At 41.8% G+C, this 21,967-nt stretch overlaps 1 protein-coding gene across 8 annotated transcripts in view; it reads left to right on the top strand.

Moving 5' to 3' along the window:
* rtkna (rhotekin a) overlaps window positions 1-21,967 on the top strand; it is a 126,494-nt gene that overhangs the window by 40,354 nt on the left and 64,173 nt on the right. The window contains exon 1 of one of the 8 annotated variants that reach the window (XM_029637194.2): window positions 16,888-17,946. The exons of 6 other annotated variants lie outside the window; for them this stretch is intronic. In XM_029637194.2, coding sequence (XP_029493054.1) covers window positions 17,851-17,946 — 96 coding nt within the window. In that variant the 5' untranslated portion in view covers window positions 16,888-17,850. Of the gene's footprint in view, window positions 1-16,887; window positions 17,947-21,967 lie in introns of those variants that run through there. One more of the 8 variants, XM_029637192.2, reaches the window with a different exon arrangement.

Genomic DNA, 21,967 nt, shown 5'->3' with positions numbered 1-21,967 from the left:
TACACCCATTGTATTTTCTAACTCTGCATCGTTGGAAAGGGCTGTGAGTGTTTCACGATGAGGTCTACACCCGTTGTATTTTCTAACTCTGCATCGTTGGGAAGGGCTGTGAGTGTTTCACGATGAGGTCTACACCCGTTGTATTTTCTAACTCTGCATCGTTGGGAAGGGCTGTGAGTGTTTCACGATGAGGTCTACATCCGTTGTATTTGGCGCATGTGACATACAATTTGATTATGATTTGACTGAGAAAACAATGCCACTCTATTGTGAAATCCACTTCAACTTTTGGATGCTCGACAGCTGTTGAGTTTGCAAGGGCTGAGGTCACTGGTTACGGTTGGTCTGGAGGAATGAGCGGCTGTGTTTGTACACCAATACGTGTACCTAACTGTCCATTTTCAGTTGTTATTGAGTACCCTTTTAGCCTTGATTTTAATTTCTGGTTCCCTTTTATAGTTTATAGTTCTCTTCATGCTCATTACAATCCCTCTTCAGGTAATAGCGACAGATTGGATTTTTAATAGCTACAGAATGGATTTTTCTCCAGTGACCCCATTCCCATTCTTACTGCCCCCATTTGAACAATGACTGTGGCCTCAGAGGGCAGTTGGTGATAGAAAATAGGCCTGCGGTTTCTCTCTGCTGTGGTTCTCTTTCACTACCGAAGAAGGAAAACAAGACAACTGAACACTGTCTTCCAGCAGTGCTGTACTCGACCTCTCCTCAAACTTGTTTACTCTTAATTGCTTTGTTTGGACTAACACAGAGTTCTTGGTTTGTTGTGGATTCACTTAGTACTCACATGCTGTGTGTGTGTGTGTGTGTGTGTGTGTGTGTGTGTGTGTGTGTGTGTGCGCGCGCCATTTGGAAAGCGCCATTTGCAGTTGTTCCTGTAGAGGGAGCCATTGTTCCATTGTGTAATGTCCTTGTCTAGTACAGAGCAAAAACTTCTCATTCTGTCTAACTATTGTCTACATAACTACTGTATGTAGAATGTATATACATGTAAATCTAGGATTCATCTCTCTGAGTATCCATCAAAATGAGTCTCTATAGACAACTTGATGAGCCATAGAAATCCAACTTCATCCAAAAGAGACAAAACAATGAATTGTCACAATACAGACGTTACCTTCGTGAGGATGGAAATCAATGGAGTTGAATTGGCTAATGTGCTCATGACGAGTTAATTGAGATACAGGGTGATGGGATGAAGCTTAGCGTATGTACAGTGACTGAGGGCTTACAGGCGGCCAGGGAGGGTGGCTTGGAGGCTCACAGAAAGTTCCGGCAGGCTACAGCTGACTTGGTGTTGAAGTGTCTCCAGAGGGATAAGTGTGGAGGAAATGCTTGTGTCAGTGAACATGTGTAGCCTGTTAGCTGTGTGTGTGTGTGTGTGTGTGTGTGTGTGTGTGTGTGTGTGTGTGTGTGTGTGTGTGTGTGTGTGTGTGTGTGTGTGTGTGTGTGTGTGTGTCTCACTGTTTATCTCTCGTAGTTGTCAGCCAAGAATGCTGCTGAGATATTTCAAATGTGTCAAAGGTCCCTATGCTAGCTCTCCTTCTGCTACTGATGCTGGAAAAACGTGACATAGACTACTACTCTCCCATACCGCTCCAAGTGTGTGATTCACTGTTCTCATGCTACATGCCCACTAATGATAGAAAACAATGATATCACTCTATATTGCAAAATCTGTTAAAAACTATTGTGAAAGCTCGTTTACAGTATTCTAGTGAGCTATGATGTCACATTGAGAACAGACAACAAAGTGAATTCCCTCTGTCATCTGTCTGGGTCTGTGTCCTCCGGAGGTTTCTGTATGACTGCCGTCTGGTTTCACAGCTCATCAGACGATATCATTAGGTGAAACAGGTGTGTTGCATGATACGCCTGCCGACTGACTCCTACTGACTCCCACTAGAAGAAAAACACACTGAATCACACAGACAGTGTACCGCATCATCAAATGGTTTCTCAGACTAACACCCAATTCCATAGATCATTTATTGGCTCACAAGTTCACACAGTCCTTGACCGTCTCAAAGTGTCCTTGAGATTTTGTGTGTGTGGGGGGATGTTTTGCGTATGTTTTCCCACAGTCTTTCTATTTATATGTGTCTATATCAGCGCATGCTGATGTTTGTGCGTGGGAGCTGTGGCGTGGGTGGGGCTCAGTTTACCGATTGGGGGTAGATGACAGCCAGGGTGCTTTTGTTGTGGTTTGGGGCCCTGCCCTGCTGCCTGACTGTTGGCAGACTGGAGACACTTAAACGGATCTGACTCTGGTACTCTCTCCTACTGAAAGGACTTACACACACATAGTATTAATGGAATTCCACGGTAACGGAATTACACTCTGGCTCAGTTTTTTTCTCTTGAAAATGTATGTTAAATATAAGAATATTTCGAAGATAAATACACAACGCAGAGACAGAGGACGAGAGGTTAATGCAGTACTAACGATCAAAGGAAATGGTGGATTTTCTGTAATAGGTGATTAATGCAGAGGCATGGGAGGAGTTTGTCTATATATTCAACCTGAAATAGGATACTTGTTATTTGGCCAATTTGACCCAGTTTTACTGCAAGCAATTCTAATTGGTCAACCACAGGCTAGGGCTGGGTTATAAACTACATTCTGTCCCGTTGTTCACTGGAGAGCATCACTGAGGACAGGGGAGAATGACCATTACTTCTATATGATTTGTCCTCTTCAAATAAACCTATTTTCCTCCCATTGATTTGCTTTGGGGTCTGTGTTATTAAAGAATAACATCAACTGCTAACACAAACAAAAACCATTTGATTTTCACAGTTTAACACAAGGACTACTTTTAACAATTTCCCCTAAAAAATGAACAAAAAAACGAATTTAGTGTAAGAACTGTGCAGATGCAAACACAAGTAACTATATTACCTTCAAATCTTTCTCAGGTTTTTATGCGACCACGTTTCCCAAAAACTCTGTGAGCTATCATCTCCAGATTAAGATTGAAAGATGTCTGCAGAAAGAATGTGGTGTCAGCGATGACATGACACCTTGACTTTGGAAAAAAAAAAATATTTTACATCGTTGGTTCCTGATTTGTACTACAAAGAAATTCATAAATATGAATGTCATTCTCCTCATGTTTTACAAGTTTGGACATCACAGTATAGTACAGTATATTTCAGTACAGTACAATATACACATACAATAAAATAACACATCGTAGATCTGAATGAATGAAATATTATTATTAAATACTTTTTTCTTTACATAGTTGAATGTGCTGACAACAAAATCACACAAATTATCAATGGAAATCAAATTTATCAACCCATGGAGGTCTGGATTTGGAGTCACACTCAAAATTAAAAGTGGAAAACCACACTACAGGCTGATCCAGCTTTGATGTAATGTCCTTAAAACAAGTCTAAATGAGGCTCAGTAGTGTGTGTGGCCTCCACGTGCCTGTATGACCTCCCTACAATGCCTGGGCATGCTCCTGATGAGGTGGCGGATGGTCTCCTGAGGGATCTCCTCCCAGACCTGGACTAAAGCATCCGCCAACTCCTGGACAGTCTGTGGTGCAACGTGGCGTTGGTGGATGGAGCGAGACATGATGTCCCAGATGTGCTCAATTGGATTCAGGTCTGGGGAACGGGCGGGCCAGTCCATAGCATCAATGCCTTCCTCTTGCAGGAACTGCTGACACACTCCAGCCACATGAGGTCTAGCATTGTCTTGCATTAGGAGGAACCCAGGGCCAACCGCATCAGCATATGGTCTCACAAGGGGTCTGAGGATCTCATCTCAGTACCTAATGGCAGTCAGGCTACCTCTGGCGAGCACATGGAGGGCTGTGCGGCCCCCCAAAGAAATGCCACCCCACACCATGACCGACCCACCGCCATACCGGTCATACTGGAGGATGTTGCAGGCAGCAGAACGTTCTCCACGGCGTCTCCAGACTGTCACGCCTGTCACATGTGCTCAGTGTGAACCTGCTTTCATCTGTGAAGAGCACCTGAGTGGTGAATTTGCCAATCTTGGTGTTCTCTGGAAAATGCCAAACGTCCTGCACGGTGTTGGGCTGTAAGCACAACCCCCACCTGTGGACGTCGGACATCCATACCACCCTCATGGAGTCTGTTTCTGACCGTTTGAGCAGACACATGCACATTTGTGGCCTGCTGGAGGTCATTTTGCAGGGCTCTGGCAGTGCTCTTCCTTGCACAAAGGCGGAGGTAGCGGTCCTGCTGCTGGGTTGTTGCCCTCCTACGGCCTCCTCCACGTCTCCTGATATACTGGCCTGTCTCCTGGTAGCGCCTCCATGCTCTGGACACTACGCTGACAGACACAGCAAACCACCTTGCCACAGCTCACATTGATGTTCCATCCTGGATGAGCTGCACTACCTGAGCCACTTGTGTGGGTTGTAGACTCTGTCTCATGCTACCACTAGAGTGAAAGCACCGCCAGCATTCAAAAGTGACCAAAACATCAGCCAGGAAGCATAGGAACTGAGAAGTGGTCTATGGTCACCACCCGCAGAACCATTCCTTTATTGGGGGTGTCTTGCTAATTGCCTATAATTTCCACCTGTTGTCTATTCCATTTGCACAACAGCATGTGAAATTTATTGTCAATCAGTGTTGCTTCCTAAGTGGACAGTTTGATTTCACAGAAGTGTGATTGACTTGGAGTTACATTGTGTTGTTTAAGTGTTCCCTTTATTTTTTGGAGCAGTGTACTATGCTCTACTGTACTATACTGTACTTTGCTCTATTCACTGCAATCCAAACTTGTGAAGCATAAATCTATGATAGGTTCAGATTTCCATTTATGAGCTGAACATAACGGTATGCTGGTGGAAGGGAGGACAGTAGCAGGTGACCCAACTGTGGTTCATGACTATTATGATTTACCATTGAAGCCAATTCAGTTGCAGTAATTCCATTAAGGATTTTTTGGGGTACTTCTGTTACCAATTTGCTAACTGAATTACAAGTTTGAATCACTTAATTCATAAACAAAGTTGATATCAGTAAAATCACTATAACTAATATGATAGGTCTACCATTACTTGTTAATTCTGTGAACTTCTGTGAACATTATCCTTCCTCCTCATGAGGGAGAGAAATTAGGAAATATCTTCAAGATATATGGGTTGTTGGTAATTGTAAATTACAAGACAGAAGGCAATATTTACGAGACAGAAGGCAATATTTACGGAAGGTAAAGAATTTGTCAAAAACTAAATCTAAGTGTTGATATTAGGTGGCGGTGGTCTTTACGTCAACATTGTGTTTTGATGTATTTCTGATACCTTTAAGAATGTGCTTTCCTAGACCCTTTCCATCTGTTTATCAAAGCCTTTTCTTCTGCCACATTTTGAAGATGAAGAAAGGTTGAAATTTGACACCCAAGTTGATGTGCACCTAGGAACTTCATGTTTTGTGTTCATGGGTCCTTTTTGATAGAAATACCCTAAAATATTTTGGACCTTTGCAACTTGGTCAGTTCGACACGTCCCCATGTATGTCAGGGATGTGTAACTGGTAGCATGGAAGTCAAACGCAGGAGAGCAGAACTTAGAAAATAGCCGGAGCCGTTTAATGTACATAACTACCGGCATACAAAAATAACAAAACACATGGACATGAAACCTGTATCGCACCAGTCACATAAAACACACGTACTTACAATAAACAATTCCCGACAAGGACATGGGGGAAACAGAGGGAACATATACAACATATAATTAGGGAATTGAAACCAGATGAAACCAATTGAAACCAGGTGAGACAAAACAAATGGAACATGAAAAATAGATGGATGGTGGCTAGAAAACCGGTGACGTTGACCGCCTGAACACGGAGAGGAACCGACTTCGGTAGAAGTCGTGACAATGTATCTGTACTCCCTTTCCTACTCTGACTGTGTTTACACAGGAAGCCCTATTTAAAAATAAAAAAAATCAATAATTGTTCATTTGACCGATCAACATTGCCTCTTTTGCCAATAATTGTGCCAGAGATAAGAATTGGAATGGGTTTTAGACAGGCCCATCTAACCTAGTGATTCAGTAGGTTGACTGATGACCTGAACAGTAAACGGTCAAACCAACAGGGGGTTTCTCTCCTCATGTGAAAGAATCCAATTCAATCATGCTGGTTGGTTAATGTTTAATGTGCTAAAGTTACACAGTGGACAGTGGAGACTCTCCCTTTATCTTCTTAGCTGCCATCCCCTTCATCCCCTACCAATGTATCCATAGCAGTGACTGGCCAACCCTGCTCTTGAAGGGCTCCAGTGTATGCAGGATTTTGTTTCGACCCCACACTAAAACACCTGATTCATAATATCGAAGACTATATCAATCATAGTCTTCGACCTCTAGATCATGTGGAGTTTAATGAGGTGAGGAACAAAGACCAGGATTGGCCAGCTCTGGCTAGTCTGTAGCTAATAGCCACTACCTATTGACTGGCCGACTGGCCGTGTGTTCCACCCTGCTGATTACAGACAGGAAATGTCCCATATTACTCTACACATCCGCTCAGGAACACAGAGCACGCCGGGCATTGTGAACACAGCCCAATATCCCAGGCTGTTACGTAAGGTCCAGGGCAAGCTAGACTGGCACACTGAGGAATGTGTGTGTTATGTGATAAGATTCTCCCTCTTTCTCGGCCCATCTCACCTTGGGACATGGTCATCATATTTTCCACATGTTCTCCTATTTGATCAAATATGGTGAACATAGACGCAGGTACATTATAATAGAATGGTTCTGTAATGTAAAAGAAGCAACTGATTAGTTCTGATGCTACAATTCTAGAATAGTTCTTGGCTCTGTGTATGTGACCTTTTCCATCAAAAGAGTCTATAGATTTCACTGCCTCGAAGTCCTAAAATCACATGAATCCATGATCTAAAGATGTGCCCTAATGCCTGAATGGGCAATGGAGTGACTTCACACACCTCCCGCTAGCATTGGAACTCTTCTCAGCAGAAAGAAGCCTTGAGAGACGAGAATAGGTGTTCTCTCCTGCCTCTGAGAGCACTATGCAGAGGATTCCTTCCCTTGTTTAAGAGTGTTGGTGTTTTAACATTCTAATGTTGTTTTAGTACTGTGGTTTTGAAGTTTTGACAAGTGACTTACAAACAGGATTTTGCCCAAACTGCTGCTGCAGAGTTCCACATGTCAGATAGAGTTCCTGGTGGAACTGCTAGGTGGTACCTGGAGGTTTAACCTCTGAACCAGTCACAGGCTGTTTTCATAAACACTCAACACCCTCCCTCCAGTGCATTCTAATCCACTATTTATCTTTCCACCTCCCTCCACTAGAACAATACATCTATTTTCTTACTGTACATAGCCTAACCCAGTGTCTGAGGAAGATTAGCTGGGTAATTTAAACTTCAGGCTGAAGGCTTTTCTTGGGGAAATGACCCTGGTGAGCTACTGCTCCTGTGCTCTGTGGTGGGGGGGGGGGGGCTTAGTACAGTTGATTTGTTTTCAGATTTTTGCCTTATCCCTGTCTTGTAAACCCTAGAGTATAACATTCACGTTAGCAAATATGTGTTTGTGTGAAAGAGTGAGGATGACATGGAAGTGTGTGTGTTTTTTTTTTTGGGGGGGTGCGGTGCAGGGAATTGTGCGTGCACATGTGTTTTTATTTTGTAGTGTTTGTGAAAAACAGAGGAATAAATGTGTGTAAGAAGGTCGTGAGAGTTGTGCGCGAGATGACCCCAGTTTCCTGTGAGGGGCTTCGCTTGTAGTTATTGCGGTCTCTCCCACGCCACATGGAAGGACACACACACCAGATGCACTGGCACATCATCTGTAATTCACTGGAACGCCTGGACCCGCTACAGGACGCGCGCAAATGAGACAGGAGACAGAAAATGATGGTGGGATCGGCCCGGATTTGGGAGCAGTTTTCTTGATTTCAGCCATCTCCATTTCGTTACTGTTTTGAAGAACACAGAAGACATAACCCCAGAAGTTTCTCAGAGGAAAATGAGAGGAACATTTGGCAGAAAGTGGACTCTAGAACGTTTAGCTTTGGGATTTTCTCAATTTCAGGACTCCGAAGTTCCACTGGTGAAGAGGAACACCTAGAAATAACTATAACTGTGCAAGTCAGAGAGCCAGTGCTTCAAGAGTTGAAGAATGGGCACCAACATTTGGCTGCGTGAACTGAGAAAACACAGGAAAGTTATACTGTTAATAAATTCACTGATGCTTGGAAAACACATTTTTTTCTCATAAACATATACGCCTGACATCATTAATAGGCTACTACTTGGAAATACACTTCGATTGCAAGGCCAAATTGTAGACTATTTATTAGGCTACAACTTGGAAATACACTTCCCATCGATTGCAAGCCCTAAATTGTAGACTATTTTTAGAGTATCAAATTCAGTAATAGACCTATAGTTTCAACTGATAGTTTTCACAATTTCATTAATGATACTAGCTATTTTTTTGTTGTTATATTTAAATTGGAGAATTCCATCCATTAGCCTGTTTTCCGTTTGAGGACGCTTCTTTTTAAATTGACTGGGTTTTCCTGAATAGTCTATAATACATTATTAAATAAGCAATGGAAAGGTTTATGTCATACGGGACTTGTATTGTCAAATATGCATTTTAATTGACCATCCCAAAAGCCCCGGTGTCCGACATTATGCATAATAGTTCCCTCTCGTTCGTGAATATACAGAAACGAACTATATCCACTCTTAAAATATGAATAATTCAGATATTTTTCTCATCTCATTCATTGTCACCGTTGCCTTACGATAGCGAGGTTTTCAGGGGTTAGTGTTGATAAAAGGATATTAGAAGGGTGAGCCGGTTAAGGATCGATTCAGACCAGGTGTTAAAATTGTACGACAAGCGACAGTTTATTTCAGAGGGAGAATATCTGGTACACGTAAATACGGCTCTTCCGTTAGTTCGTGTTGGAACAGCAGGCAGAGAGCGCGTAAACAGTCAGCACAGCCCTTATATACGTCACAGAAAGTAGGTTGACCCTAGGAAGATCGGATCTCCGGATTGGTTCAGCTGGTTGTAGTCTGTAGTCTTCCGCCATTGGCTCAGTTGTCTGTCCGTCATCGTAGGATCTTCTTCGGGCACAGTGTTCGGTTAAAAAAGGGAGATTATGTGTGTAATGTGGGAGCTATCCTGTAGGGGACCCCACAGGCTTTACTGTGAGTTGTAGCCATGTAATTAGCAGTAAGTTTAGTCACCTGCATACGAAATAGCAATTCCTTACAAATCCCTCTCTTCACGTCTCCTCAGAGACGTGACACCACCTAACTAGATCCAGACACAACACAAAAAAACAAAAACAAACAAAAAACTTCTCCCTAAGGGACTATGAAATAAGGCACGGTACTAAACAGAAATAGATATATATGTATTCCCATCATGTTCTCCATTCAATCCCACTATGTACTAAGTTGGCTTACAACCCTCATTTAACAGAGCGGAGAACAGCTCAAAATAAAAGTAAAAATTATTGTCCACATTAGCCAGCTTTTCCAGCAGGAAAAAGTTTCTGATACCCTCTCTTCACATCTCCTAAGAGATGTGATATAGTCCAGATACATTACTCCAAGCAAAAACGAAGACATAATCCAAAAAGGAAAAATATCCTAAACTAGGTATGTCTATCCGGAAATGGCCCACAAAGAAAAATAATTCCCCCTCTTCCCATCCCAGATGGGACACGACATACAATGGAGAAGCTTAATCAATAAAAGCAACTGGATCCCCCTTTTTACTCCTGCTAGGGTGTCACTCAATTATCCTTTATTCCAGCAGTCATAGCATTTCATGAAAATAATAAAAAGTTTATTACTAATAACAAGTTATATATGCCTTTGTTGTATGCCTTTGTTCCCCCCCAAGGGTGTCACTTATCAAAAACAGGATAAAACTTTATTGTTATTGACATGTAAGATGTAGGATAAAACTTTGGTCATGGAAAACAGAGTAAATAATTATTAGAAACCATCTGGTCCTCTCAGCTACTTCTATCCTGTACCAAGTGGGCTCCTTGCCACCCAGGGACTCCAAACCATGTGTCATCATCAGTCAGTCCCATCCTCCCCTGAAAGCATGCTTCCGTATCGGCATCGCCAACTGGAGCATCAAGCAAAGGCATATGCCTGAAGCCCTCACCACATCTGTAACAGACTTAAAACACGGTATGATGCAAGCAGCACATCACATCAATAACAAATAATACAAGAATTAGGGTCAGAAATCCAGTAACCATCCTACCAGTGCACTTACCAAACCAGGCCAAGAGAACAGACTCCTCCAACCCCCCCCGTGGACCTCATCTTAGCAGATAGTGCATCAACCCCGCCTTAGATTGTGAAGTTTAAAAACTATCATCTGGACTGGTATTAGGAATATACGTGCAACATTGTTTACCGAACATCTTGCAGACGTCCCCCTGACTGGCAAGAAGCATATTCAAGGCAAGTCTATTCTGTCTGGAAACCCCAAATGTGGCCTCAAGCTGTTCAGACATACTAGTGAGTGCATCACGGGAGTAATTCACAAAACGCTGTTGGTCATAGTAGATATAATTAATCCATGCAGTCTGTCCAGCATCCACCATGGCTGGACCCATAGTAGGTAGTAAGTGCCAGAGTCCATCATTCCTACCCAAGGCCTGAAACTCATGAGGAATCCCCACTGGCACTCCCAACAGGTTAGTGTGTATGTCAACTACATCCTCTGTCCATGGAGCACTACAACATTTGTCTCCCATGGGATGGAATGTTTTCAGGTCCCCTGGTTACAGAACTCAGCAGCTGTTCAGCAACAACATCAACAATGGTCAGTGGAATTATCAAACTGGTCAGACCACACGTACCTTGCCATTCTCCTCTAAGAATGGGTCTCAGCCCTCTTTTGGCTTCACTCATCCACCATACATCAGCCAGACCACTAGTTTGGTTTAGGCCTGTAACTGGCCAAGTGGAATTAATGGTTATGTTACTCCTGCAATCAGCTTCAGGCAATCTCCCATAATCAATGCCATTACCTGTACCCGTGATGCACTCGTAATTGCCCCCATATGCCTCAACACCCCAAGAGGCCCGATGAGGAGGTACTGCAGGAAACACAAGGCTCAAAGAGGAACAGAGGGTTGAATTGGGCTTAACCTGGTAAAAACTTCTCAAAATACACAACCACCCCTCTCCTTCTCCTACAGCAAATGGGTGTAGCCAGAACAGGTCTAGCATAACTTCAAATAATACAGTCCTTTCCTCTCAGGGTTTTAGCTGTGTACCTCATATAAGACAGCCACAAATTGTCCCTACTATCAAAACCAGTCTCAGTTTATAATTGATCAATAGCCGAATAGACTCTAACATTAATTACCTGAATGGTATTTTTAACACAGTGGTGGTAGAGGAGTGTGTCCGGTTACCTCTGGTCTTGGCAGTACCCTGATAGAAAACACACCCATCATGTCTGTCCTCGTCCTTTGTAGTCCGAGGGTGTGAGTGCCTGCATCAGAGAGCTTAATAGTTTTGATGGTTAGTAGGATTTCATCACCTTTACAAAGTTCAACATTGCTCCCAGGTTTCCCCATATCATGGAAAACCTATCCACCCTTGTGGGATCCTCCATGCTATACGGATATCCTCTTCTCCAATCCTAGAACTGTCCGAAGTCGGTTACCATGTAATCTCTACTCTAACTTCTTGTCTACCCAGATCTAGGGATTCGTATGCTTATTTTGGAACAAAATACACATCACTTAGCCAGAGCCAGACACATCTTCACTTCTATGAACAAAAACAGGGGTGATAGGACAGGTAGGGTTACTTCATTCGAGAGTTGGCCCCCGGAATTCTGTTAATTCCAGTTCTTCTCCCGAACTCTGTTTATTGTCCGACAGTGAAAAAAAAAGTGTCTTACCCTTCCGCCGTGCGATATGAATCTGGGTAGCTCTTTCAGCTAGCTGTCACCAGGGGTCTTCTATGGTCCCCAAGCCTCTGGGACTGGATTGAGTGACTTCACCTGTAGTTCACCTGTAATGCATACAATCCTGGACATACAGGCTTGGTTAACAAACAATTTCTCATATGTTTTATCTGATTATATCTTTAACTTCTATGCCCAATTGTTAGCTTACATTTTTTTTTTTTTTCCTATCCAATAAGCCCCATCCTATCCTAGACCACAATTTACCCATCCCCCTTTTGATACCTGACTCTGCCCAGGTATCAACCTTACCTACTCTAAATAATGACTTAGGTAAGATTAGTATATTATCTTTATGTCTGACATCATGAAGGAGCCCTTTTAGTTTTCCACATGTCCAATTCTCCCTTGGGCGTCAATCCAGTACCAATTCCCTGTCAAGTTTCTTATCTACTTAAGAACTATCTGCGCTACTTATATATTTTCTTAAATATATATTTACCAATTTAAACCTTTTCTCTCATATTTCTCAAATACCACTAAGCTTCTAACTGTTTGACTTTATCCAAAATCATGTCTATGAGTGTCAATCTCTAAAGTCCTTACATTTCCTTAATCAACCTAACAATAATCCTAAATCATCACAGATGTCCTATATACCTGTTAAATTTAATACTATATATTTTTTTAAACCCCCAATGGTCAAAAAAAAAATCAAAACAAATGCTTATCATATCAAAATCCTTCCTTCAAGGACTCTCAGTATTCTATCTGACAATAACATGAATTTAATATATGTTGCAGAGTGCAGAATTCCTTGTCTACAGTGATTTATCACCCCTAAGAACTGAAATTTATTTTTCTATGTAATTCCCTGCCCTATTGGCTTAATATATATCCTATCCTAACCTCCTAACCTAAACTCCTTTATAATGAATTTACCTTAAAACTAGTACTCAATATGACCACATTCATTATACCAATGACTCTCCCCCAAGGCTGATCAGACCTTAGAAGACAGTCATGATAAGGTCCATGAGTCAACCCACCCATTTATAGTCAAGTTCTATACTACACTAGACATATTAAAGAACCCTTTATCCTTAAAATCCAAATTCACTTGTGTAATTTAAAACTCATAAAATAAAAACTCATAAAGTTCCATATTTGAGCGTGTCTCTTTAAAATACCTTTGCACCAAAACAAATAGTCCTAACAAATGTTTTATGTGTATATATTTGCAAACCTTAATGATTAATCAAAACTTCCAGGCCTTTCCAATTTGGTCGTTTATGGCCTCATTCTCCCCAATATTATAATCCCTGATATTTAATAAAAATAACGTATTTTCCTTGGCTCCTTCAACTCACATTTACATCTCAATATAACAAAACACCATCTGCGTGTTCCTCAAGGAAAAACAACTTGCCCCTGTTACGTATGTCTACGTATCAAGGGAAATGTTCAAATAACCAAATTCAACCTCGCTAGTTTACCGAAACATGTACAATGTTTTACCATAGAGGTTGCTTTTCACCAGTAATACCTGACACCGTTCCACATAATGGAAACAGTGCTCAAATTCACTGGTGCTATTCAAACGATCAAACCAAGAATCAACAACCATCAGAATCCACCATCACGATGTTTTATGACTCAGACATCCAATCCCTCTCTCTCACGGCCCAATTACAGTCCAAATAAACGCCACAAATCAATGATACCCACCCAGCGAATCAGCTGCTAGTTTTTAGCATCTTTCCTGACGATTTACATACTCCTTTTAAAGGACACTAACCATTTTCTCTGTCACCCCCAGTCAAGACATCATTTCCGTGGCGACGGAAACCTCGCTAGTGATGTCATCAACAAGCGCTCAATCTTACTCATTTCGCAACGATTTTCAACTCATTGTAAATAATGGTTGGCCTTCTGCAACAACAGTATTTCGGGTTCGATAAACCAAACCTAATTTATCACATCTGTTGAATCCTGATTTAGAGTTTACAACATCAATCAACATCTCTCAATTCGCTAATCTTATAAAAACATTTCGATGGACACAAATCTATCGTAATTGTTCCCCGTTATTATTCAGAATTAATTTGATTTAAATTACTGTCTCGTCTTTGAATTAGCATTTTAATTACGACTCTTTTCCCAATGTATTATTCCCAACAAATCATTTAGTGAACAGACATCGCCTTGCATCAAAATCTCCGTTCTTATATTAAGTTAAATGAATTAGTCTTTCAATTTGAACCAAACAAACTATTTAAAACGTTCAGTTTATATCTTATACCAATACTAGTGACTATAACTTTCTCTGCAAAACAACCAGTTCAATTACAACCAAAGACTCAGACATATATAACTATTCTTTACACCTCAGCTGGGAACCGAACCCCGGCCTCCCACGTGGCAGACGAGAATTCTACCACTGAACCACCAATGCTTATGGAGATTCTCAGCAAATAGACCCAATTTACAGTTATCTGTATTTGTTACTCCGGCATCTGAACAACAGAAAATAGCACTAATTTAAACGCCCAAAGTTTTCCCTTAATTAGGATTCTCATTAATCTCGCTCCCTTCGTATCTGACCCTTCTTTCTTAAATACGTGAATTTTGTTCTTTTCTGCCTCTTTCTCTCTTAACCCACATTCAATTGTTTTCAACTGGACCCCGGTTGGCAGTCCCCCTCCTAGGTAACCTGCTTGCGTCCATCTTAACTTTACTCCCTCCCAGACTTTCTTTATATCCTTCCACTGTCCCTTTCCCCCTGATCTATATTCCATTTTTTTTTCTTCTAGGAACTCATTAAACTTCAGCTTTGGAGTATTGGGGGTCGCCATTGTGAATTTTTAATCGTGATTCAATTTAATTCAATCGGAATTTTACCAGACTACTTGAATATAATTAGAATATACTTAGTCCGTCGTTAGTTAATAACAACGATGTATTCGAGGAGACACTATTGCTCACACTCTGCCTTATCTCAGAGCTTTTCCTTGTATATTCAGTTCGAGAAAACGATTGGGTTGGTATAGCTTTCGTGGAGCGCGCAACCAAGGGATCTATTCGACTATATAGTCGCAATATTAAATATTATATTCAGATCTTATTTCAATTATACATCAGTCATTTTGTTCCTGATTATACATTTTACACAGAAGTTATAGATACACACAACATGGAAGTTTACATATTATACATTTTACACAGAAGTTATAGATACACACAACATGGAAGTTTACATACAACACAGAATTTTCAGATTTATTCAATAACCCTTCTTGAGTTCTCTCTCTCTCTCTCTCTCTGTCTCTCAAACCATCAACAATCTTAATGGAGACGATTACAACCACATTACATTTTAATATAAACCGTTACAAATACACGTCATCTCTCTGACCCCTATCAGCTTATCTTTATCATTGGACCTCTATCAGACTGGACTTCGACCGAGCAGCGGGACAACCTCGGCGCCAGGTTTAATGAATAGCAATTTGCTATTCCCTTACTGATATCTATCCCTATGGACCCCTTATCAGACTGGACTTCGACCGAGCCGCTGGACAACCTCGGCGCCAGGTTTAATGAATAGCAATTTGCCATTCCCTTACTGATATCTATCCCTATGGACCCCTTATCAGACTGGACTTCGACCGAGCCGCTGGACAACCTCGGCGCCAGGTTTAATGAATAGCAATTTGCTATTCCCTTACCGATATCTATCCCTATGGACCCCTTATCAGACTGGACTTCGACCGAGCCGCTGGACAACCTCGGCGCCAGGTTTAATGAATAGCAATTTGCTATTCCCTTACTGACATCTATCCCTATGGACCCCTTATCAGACTGGACTTCGACCGAGCCGCTGGACAACCTCGGCGCCAGGTTTAATGAATAGCAATTTGCTATTCCCTTACTGATATCTATCCCTAATCTCTATCGTGCTGATCCCTTATCAAAATTGTACACATGTCCGACCCCTTTCGGAACTACAGGCCTCAAAAGTGATCCCTCATCATTGAAAGCTATCAGACTGCGCTGACCGGGTCACGGGACAAAATTACACAATCTATCCCCTCGCTGATATCTCATCAATGATTTAATCACCCGGCCGTCGCCGGTTCGTACCACATATGTTCACTCTACTGTTCTTTGACTCGTCAGCAAATTATAAATTTACACAAGAATTCATACTTACTCGGAAATACTGATCAGAATTTAGACAGACTATACGACAATATGCAAAGTTTGATTTAACAGGTTTTGCTTACCTTGTTTATGGTGCACCTTTTAGATCAGTTTCCCGAGTTGAGCAGAATTATTGTCCTCCCCCAATTTCTTTCACCCGTCTCTTTTTGGAACCGTCCTTCCGTCACTCTCCTTCTCACACCCAATCAACTCACTTCGACCGGACCGTTATTCAACCATCCTCTGGCTACCATGTTTTGTTGATAAAAGGATATTAGAAGGGTGAGCCGGTTAAGGATCGATTCAGACCAGGTGTTAAAATTGTACGACAAGCGACAGTTTATTTCAGAGGGAGAATATCTGGTACACGTAAATACGGCTCTTCCGTTAGTTCGTGTTGGAACAGCAGGCAGAGAGCGCGTAAACAGTCAGCACAGCCCTTATATACGTCACAGAAAGTAGGTTGACCCTAGGAAGATCGGATCTCCGGATTGGTTCAGCTGGTTGTAGTCTGTAGTCTTCCGCCATTGGCTCAGTTGTCTGTCCGTCATCGTAGGATCTTCTTCGGGCACAGTGTTCGGTTAAAAAAGGGAGATTATGTGTGTAATGTGGGAGCTATCCTGTAGGGGACCCCACAGGCTTTACTGTGAGTTGTAGCCATGTAATTAGCAGTAAGTTTAGTCACCTGCATACGAAATAGCAATTCCTTACATTAGTCTTTCATTTGCTGTTAGGTTGGGCATATTTTTTTCTTGTTTTATCTAAGTGTGGTAATGCGCCATCTGACACGGTTTTAATATCACTTGTTATCAAGTGTCTGAAAAGAACAAAGCTATCCCCCTCGCCACTTCCCTTTTTTCAGATGCCCATTTAATTGTTTGGTATTTCGTATTTGTTTATTTTAAAGGGAGTGGAGTCTCTTTCTTTCTTTTTTTCTCCCACTTTGTGTTTAATGCTCCGTTTCGAAAGGCGCGTTGTACGGGTTAATTTAGCGCGAGTTCCCCCGGCTCCAGTAGCGATTATTGCGCACAGTGGGGTTGCTGTGCTGTTCGTTCCCGCGGAGGCGATGCCCTTTTGCGGAGAGGTCTTGTCACAGTGGACAGACGGCACCCTCACAATCAGGACGCAAGGACACAAAGAGAATAATTGCATTAAAAAGGACCATTCTTTCCGCAACTGCCCAGGAGGGGTGTTGACTGTGGGTGTTTGAGAGGCCCTTTGTTTCTTGAAAAGAAGTAGCCAAGAAAATGCACTGTGGACTAGCTGTATGTTTTATGAACAGTGTTACTGTATACTGTTAGGGCGCTCGCACACGTCTCTCTACCTCTTTGGTTCGCGGAAAAGTCAGTGCTGTGCAGTTTTAACAGAGAAACTGGTTTGAATAGTTCGAAAGACAAAACGTTTATGGCGTATGCTCTTTGCGCATTGGATTTGGAGACCGCTGCGCGCCTCCAGTACTTTATCTAACAGTACATTCTCAAAATTAGTATTTTCTCTAAATCTTCATGTTACTGTCTGCTAAGTTTTTCATTTGCCACCATAAGCGTTCGTAGCATTTTTTTCATTGGGAATTTGAGTTCTCAGCTCCCTTAAACGCCTCACATTTGTAACAAATTCATTTTAAAGGGGGGCGTGGAAGTGAAAACCTTAAATCACAGGCTACCTCAATTTGTGGATATTTCTTCGAGGGATGCCAATGGACAGATACGCTGACATGGAGGACAAACTGCGCATTTTGGAGGACCTGAACATGATGTACATTCGCCAGATTGCCCTGAGTTTACAGGTAATTAACGTAGACCGTCCCCAAAGGTTGACTGCACTTTTATGGAAGTCACAACTGATTCCCAGCGCCTCTCACAGGAGCTGATGTCCTAGCTCTTCTTTCACCTGCTAGTCGAAGTCAAGCAGGGCGTTTCAGTTAAGTTATATTTTGAAGTGTAGGTGTACAAATCATAGGGTGGCAATAGACAGGGAGAACGAGTAAGCTGTGGTCTATCTCAGACAGTATCTGATGTGGCAGGGACCAGAGTGTACAGGCGCTCACTTCCGAATTTCCACTGAACTATGTACATACAGTAGACTACATGAGCCAGTTTACTGAGTTCCCAGCTCCGCTGCTTTTACATATTAAGAGTTAGGAGGGGCTAGCTGAAGAATGTCCCTGACCAAGGTGTCATGCTTACTCTGGTGTGGTCTCCAGAAGTTCTCAGTGAGAGAGAACAGAAAACACCACAAGTCATGTACAGTTACTTACTCTCTAACCCAGCGTACTAACACTCTATCTGCAGCTGCATGCTGTATGTGTGGGACTCACAAGTCCCCAATGGGGTAAACGTGGGTGCGTGTGACAGGGAAAGAGAGATGGAAAGGAAGAGGCCTAATGATGCAATACGTATCAATTGCCAAGTGAAATAGGACTGTACTGGTTCTTATGTAGTCAGTGTTATATCGTTGATGTGAACATTATACATAACAATTTAGTCATTTTGGGACTAAGCTGAGCATTACAGTCCACCTCACAGAGAACACAATGTGTCTGTTCTTTGATGAGCAGAGTGTCTGAACTAAAGGGGCATTGAATATTTCTGCACTAGAAGGTTAAAATAACACTCTGAAATTGTGAAAATTATGATAATGCCCTTTTTGTGTATGAGCTGTTTGAAAAGATGGCAGAAATGTCTGCCTGTTCAGGTGGGGTGGAGTTTTTAGCCCAGATCATGACATCACAATCTGATCTGATTTATAATAGACCAATGACCATTCATCTGGGTAAGAGAGAGGGCTCTAGACCATCCTATAAGCCAATCAGGGCTGTGTATGTAAATATATTCTCATTTATTTCTCCCACACAATCAGACAGCATTTCAATGGCCAAAAGATCCTCGGGGAACTAAATTATTACAATTATATTTTGGAGTTATTTTCATTAAATAAACACACACAGTGATTTATTAGACATACAGTGATGATTTAAAAATAACATTAAAACACTGCATGGAGGCTTTAATCTGAGGAGAGAGGCAGGAGACACATGGCCATTGGAAATCATACAGGGAATATCAAAAGGAAATTCTAATGTAACATTTTTGGATGCTTGGCTGCTCTATTGTGAAACTATGTTAGCTCTGCAGCTGTTGTGTGTTAGGAGCGTGTCATCTACTGGTTTTACCTTGGGACCTTGAACCAGGTTTTCTGTCATCCAATATTCGCATGGTGATTTTTAGTTTTTAGTTGTTGAAATCTGGAAAACTATGTTTCATTCTATATTGATAGTAAATGTACCAATTATATGACAACAGTCCCTTCTTTTTTTATTGTCAATAATTCAATTTTGCCCATAATGTTAACACTGTTTTGAGACCACAAAATCAACCACATCCGTGAATTAGCACTGCTAATAACTCTATATTTTAAATACTAGTATAGAGGTTAAATTATTAAAAAATATAGGTTCATTATCATTTTTACACACTTTCTACCTGGTTTTAGTTGTTTAAGTTCAGACTGGAGTATTTTATTACAATAAAAAAATATATATTCAAACCCATTGAAGGTCGTGACCCACCATCTAAGTAACAATGGGAGTGTCAGCCTCTGCAACTGTGGGACCTGAAGGGTGCTGTGTTGGGGCAGTAGTATCACCATGGCACAGGTTGGCATCTCACCTCCACTACTCATGGAGCTGTGTCTTAGTTAATCTGGCCCAAACAGAAAACCAGTTGGTCCATTTGGGTATACGATGGACAACATTACTTTTTAATAGAACAGTTGGTGTCTAATGGGCACACGCATACACACAAACACACACTTGTTCTTCTCTCCTCTTGGGGACCTAAAGTTTATTTCCATTCAAAATCCTATTTTCCCTAAACCTTAACCCTAATTCTAACCCCTAAAATGAAAATAGCCTTTGTCTTCATGGAGACGTGGGAAATGTTCCCTCATTTTACTATCCCTGTGGGGACATTTGGGGGTTTCAGGTCCCCATGAGGATAGAAGAACAATACCACACACGGACACCCCCACCCAGATGGGTCTCCTTTGTGTCCAGAAGAGAATTTATAACACCGGCTTTTCCCCTGACGTTCCCTGCCTCCCCGTTGAATCCTCAATCCCTCAATCCCTCAGCCATTACAGAATCATCACGGATGCTCTCACGAGTTGTACCCTTTCATCCCAGTCACCAGATGTCAATCAGTCTCAAACCACTCATTTATACTCTATGAAAGAGCTTCCTTTGAGCCACTGACTTGTTTACTTCACAAACAAACTGGAAAAAGCCAGTCAGTCTACATGCCGAATCTGTGTTCTATGCTGGCAGAAAGCAGTGGCAGATACACTCTCAACAAAGAGATCCCAACTGGGTTGTCAGTGTAGGATCTCAGTAAACACTGATCTTCAGTGTCCTGAATGGTTTCCCTGTCTGGGTGGGTTGCTGGAATCGATTATATATATGTGGTAGAGCTGTGCGACCCACTACAACTCCATGCTGAGTTCTCCGTGTGCTGCAGCGTGGCCTCCATAAGCTGTAGCAGACCATCATTTGCCCTAAAGGTTGGTAGTTTAGAAGAGTCCTGTGGATGACTAAAAACAGTAAACTTCCCCCTTGTTGCTGTCTGGGAGGCTTGTATCTGTCCAAGGTGCAAACATGAGTTCTCAGCTTAGTTCCTGGAGTTCTACTGGTAAGACATTGGTCATCGGTGGGCAGCTGTCCTGAGCTGCTGTGCTTACATAGAACAAGAGAACACACCCAGAGGGTCAGAGCCAGCATTCCAGACCTTTACATAATCAGAGTATGTCAATGCTCCGGCTCACAGCAAGTTATGGTTTGTTTTTAGTCATCCAGGTAGACACTCCTTACCCTCCTTACAACATCCCTGTTTGTTCAGGTTTTAAAGGGTAGATTGCATGAGTTTTTACTCACCAAAGTAACAATGTAGTGTGGTCAATGACTTAGTAACTTAGTTGTAGTCAACATATTTTCGGATATCTTCGGAACTACCCACAATGCACTATTGTAAATGTCATGTGGAGAACTGGTGCTACCTAGCTAGCTCCAGCTGGCTAATGTTAGCTACTAGCCATGCTAGTATGTAATTACATTCAAGCCCTTGTGTTGGTATTGGTGAACTACTATGTACATCCATGAAGATGAAACAATATAAATGAATTCAACAAAGTGCATCTCCTCTTCTCCTGTGCATTTGGTAGTCAAGCGAGGTGAGTTGTTTTAGTTTTCCGTCATCTGTAGCTAGTTTTAGTTTACATTTCAGACCCAACAGCTTTTTAAAAAGCTAAATATGCCAAGGAGGTTTGTTGTTGATGGTTGCAGTAATAATACCCACAAGGATGAGGTAACTCTTCTCTCTATCTGCTGGATTTGTTGTTGTTGTGTTTTGTGGGTTCCTGCCTGTGCTAGACTAGTTGGTGTTCTCTGGCTTACTACTTGGCTATCTAGGCTAGTTAGCTGGCTAGCTAATAGTGATGGGGGAAAATTGATAGTTCCATATCGGAATGTTCTTTTTAACGATATTTTGTATCATTTTGACAATATCGCAATATGTTTGCGCTAGTTGGCTGTACCTGCACAAAAACTCCTTCACAGTTTGTTCTCTTTTTCTTTAACAGGGAGCCAATTTATTTTCAGCGCTTTTATTTCTATGACTGATCTCAACTTGTTTTCTCATGGCTCTCTCTTGTGCCTCTGCAGCAGACATATGGTGAGCAATATGTTTGGAACACAATAAAATCCTTGTATCGAATTGCAATAGAAATAGAATCATGGGAATCTCAATAAATATCAT

This window comes from Oncorhynchus nerka, linkage group LG27 (assembly GCF_034236695.1).
Source record: "Oncorhynchus nerka isolate Pitt River linkage group LG27, Oner_Uvic_2.0, whole genome shotgun sequence".
Lineage (NCBI taxonomy): Eukaryota > Metazoa > Chordata > Actinopteri > Salmoniformes > Salmonidae > Oncorhynchus > Oncorhynchus nerka.
The sequence above is the reverse complement of the archived record's forward strand: the minus strand, read 5'-3'. Positions and strand labels throughout refer to the sequence as shown.